General features: G+C 68.4%; 2 protein-coding genes across 2 annotated transcripts; one reads left to right on the forward strand and one right to left on the reverse strand.

Annotated features, from left to right (window-relative positions):
- Positions 1 to 1,073, forward strand: LOC106149825 (translation initiation factor IF-2-like; the record flags this gene model as incomplete). Its single annotated transcript, XM_013520207.1, is given in 1 exon segment — positions 1 to 1,073. A coding segment is annotated over 1 exon segment (496 nt), but the record flags the coding sequence as incomplete, so codon positions are not given.
- LOC106149824 (proline-rich proteoglycan 2-like) lies at positions 918 to 1,079 on the reverse strand (the record flags this gene model as incomplete). The annotated part of the gene is given in 1 exon segment (XM_013520206.1): positions 918 to 1,079. A coding segment is annotated over 1 exon segment (139 nt), but the record flags the coding sequence as incomplete, so codon positions are not given.

Genomic DNA, 1,079 nt, shown 5'->3' on the forward strand with positions numbered 1-1,079 from the left:
CCGCCGAAGGCTGTGCCACCTGGCGGCGGTGTCCGGCCTTAGCACCTTCCCAGTCCAGGCTCCTTTCCGGGCTGAGTATTCCGAAAAGAGGCGCTCTGGCGTTCGACGCGGTGGGTGCTTTCCCAGGAGGAAGAAACTTCACACCGGTAGCTGCAGGGCAGTAACCGCGCGTGCGGGTGTCAACACGCAGAAGACGTCGGGGCGGGGCGCGGCGGCAAGGCCGGGGGTCTCCGGAACCCGAGCCGGGCCGAGGCCGGCCTGGGCCGCGCGGCGGGACCCGCAAAGCAGGACGCGGCCAGGCGCGGCGAGGACGGCGTCGTTTGCGAGGTCGCGCGACCTGGGCGGGCCTCTGCGCTCAGGCGCAGGTTTGCACCCGCCCCGCCGCAGACCCGCTCCGTCCCGCAGGTCCTCCCGTAGCCTCCCGGGTTGGAGCAACGACCGCCCCTCGTCCTCGGCGGCTCCCGCGCTGCGGGCCGGGCAGGGTTACACGTTATGAAACGCCTGCGGAGCACGAAGCCCGGGAGCGCACCCAGTGCGCTCGGGCACATGCAGAGAAAGGGCGGAGGACTGGCTTGTCCGATTCCTGCGTGTGTGTGTGTGTGTGTGTGTGTGCGTGTGCGTGTGTGTGACTGGAAATGGAAACCAGCGGCTTCACCCTGGACCTCCTTCCCGCCCTGTCCCCTCCTTCTTAGGGTCTCCGAATTGCCCAGGCGGGACTCGGTCCTCGGCCTCCCGCAGTGCGGGGATTGCGCGTGAGGTTCTTAATCGCCTAGGAAGCCGCAGACGCGCTGTTGGGGCTGTCGCCAGCCCGTGCGGGGCCGTGGTGTGTTCTCATGCGATTAGCCGTACCCTCGCGGAGACCGTCGGGAGGCTATTTCCAATGAGGAGCGCTATTGATTTCTGACAAGAGTCCAGCTGTAATAAGCCTGTGCATTAAACTTCAGTTGGCAGCGATGCCATGGACGCGCTTAGGCGGCCTGTCGGAGCCGGGCTCGGAGGGTGCCGGCCTGCCCTCGGGGGTCCTCGGCACCGGCCCGGAGAGGGGCGGAGGCAGGAAGCGCCCCGGGGCGCGGGGGCCC

The sequence above is a fragment of the Chinchilla lanigera genome, unplaced genomic scaffold, assembly GCF_000276665.1.
Source record: "Chinchilla lanigera isolate Chin_1 unplaced genomic scaffold, ChiLan1.0 scaffold00053, whole genome shotgun sequence".
NCBI lineage: Eukaryota > Metazoa > Chordata > Mammalia > Rodentia > Chinchillidae > Chinchilla > Chinchilla lanigera.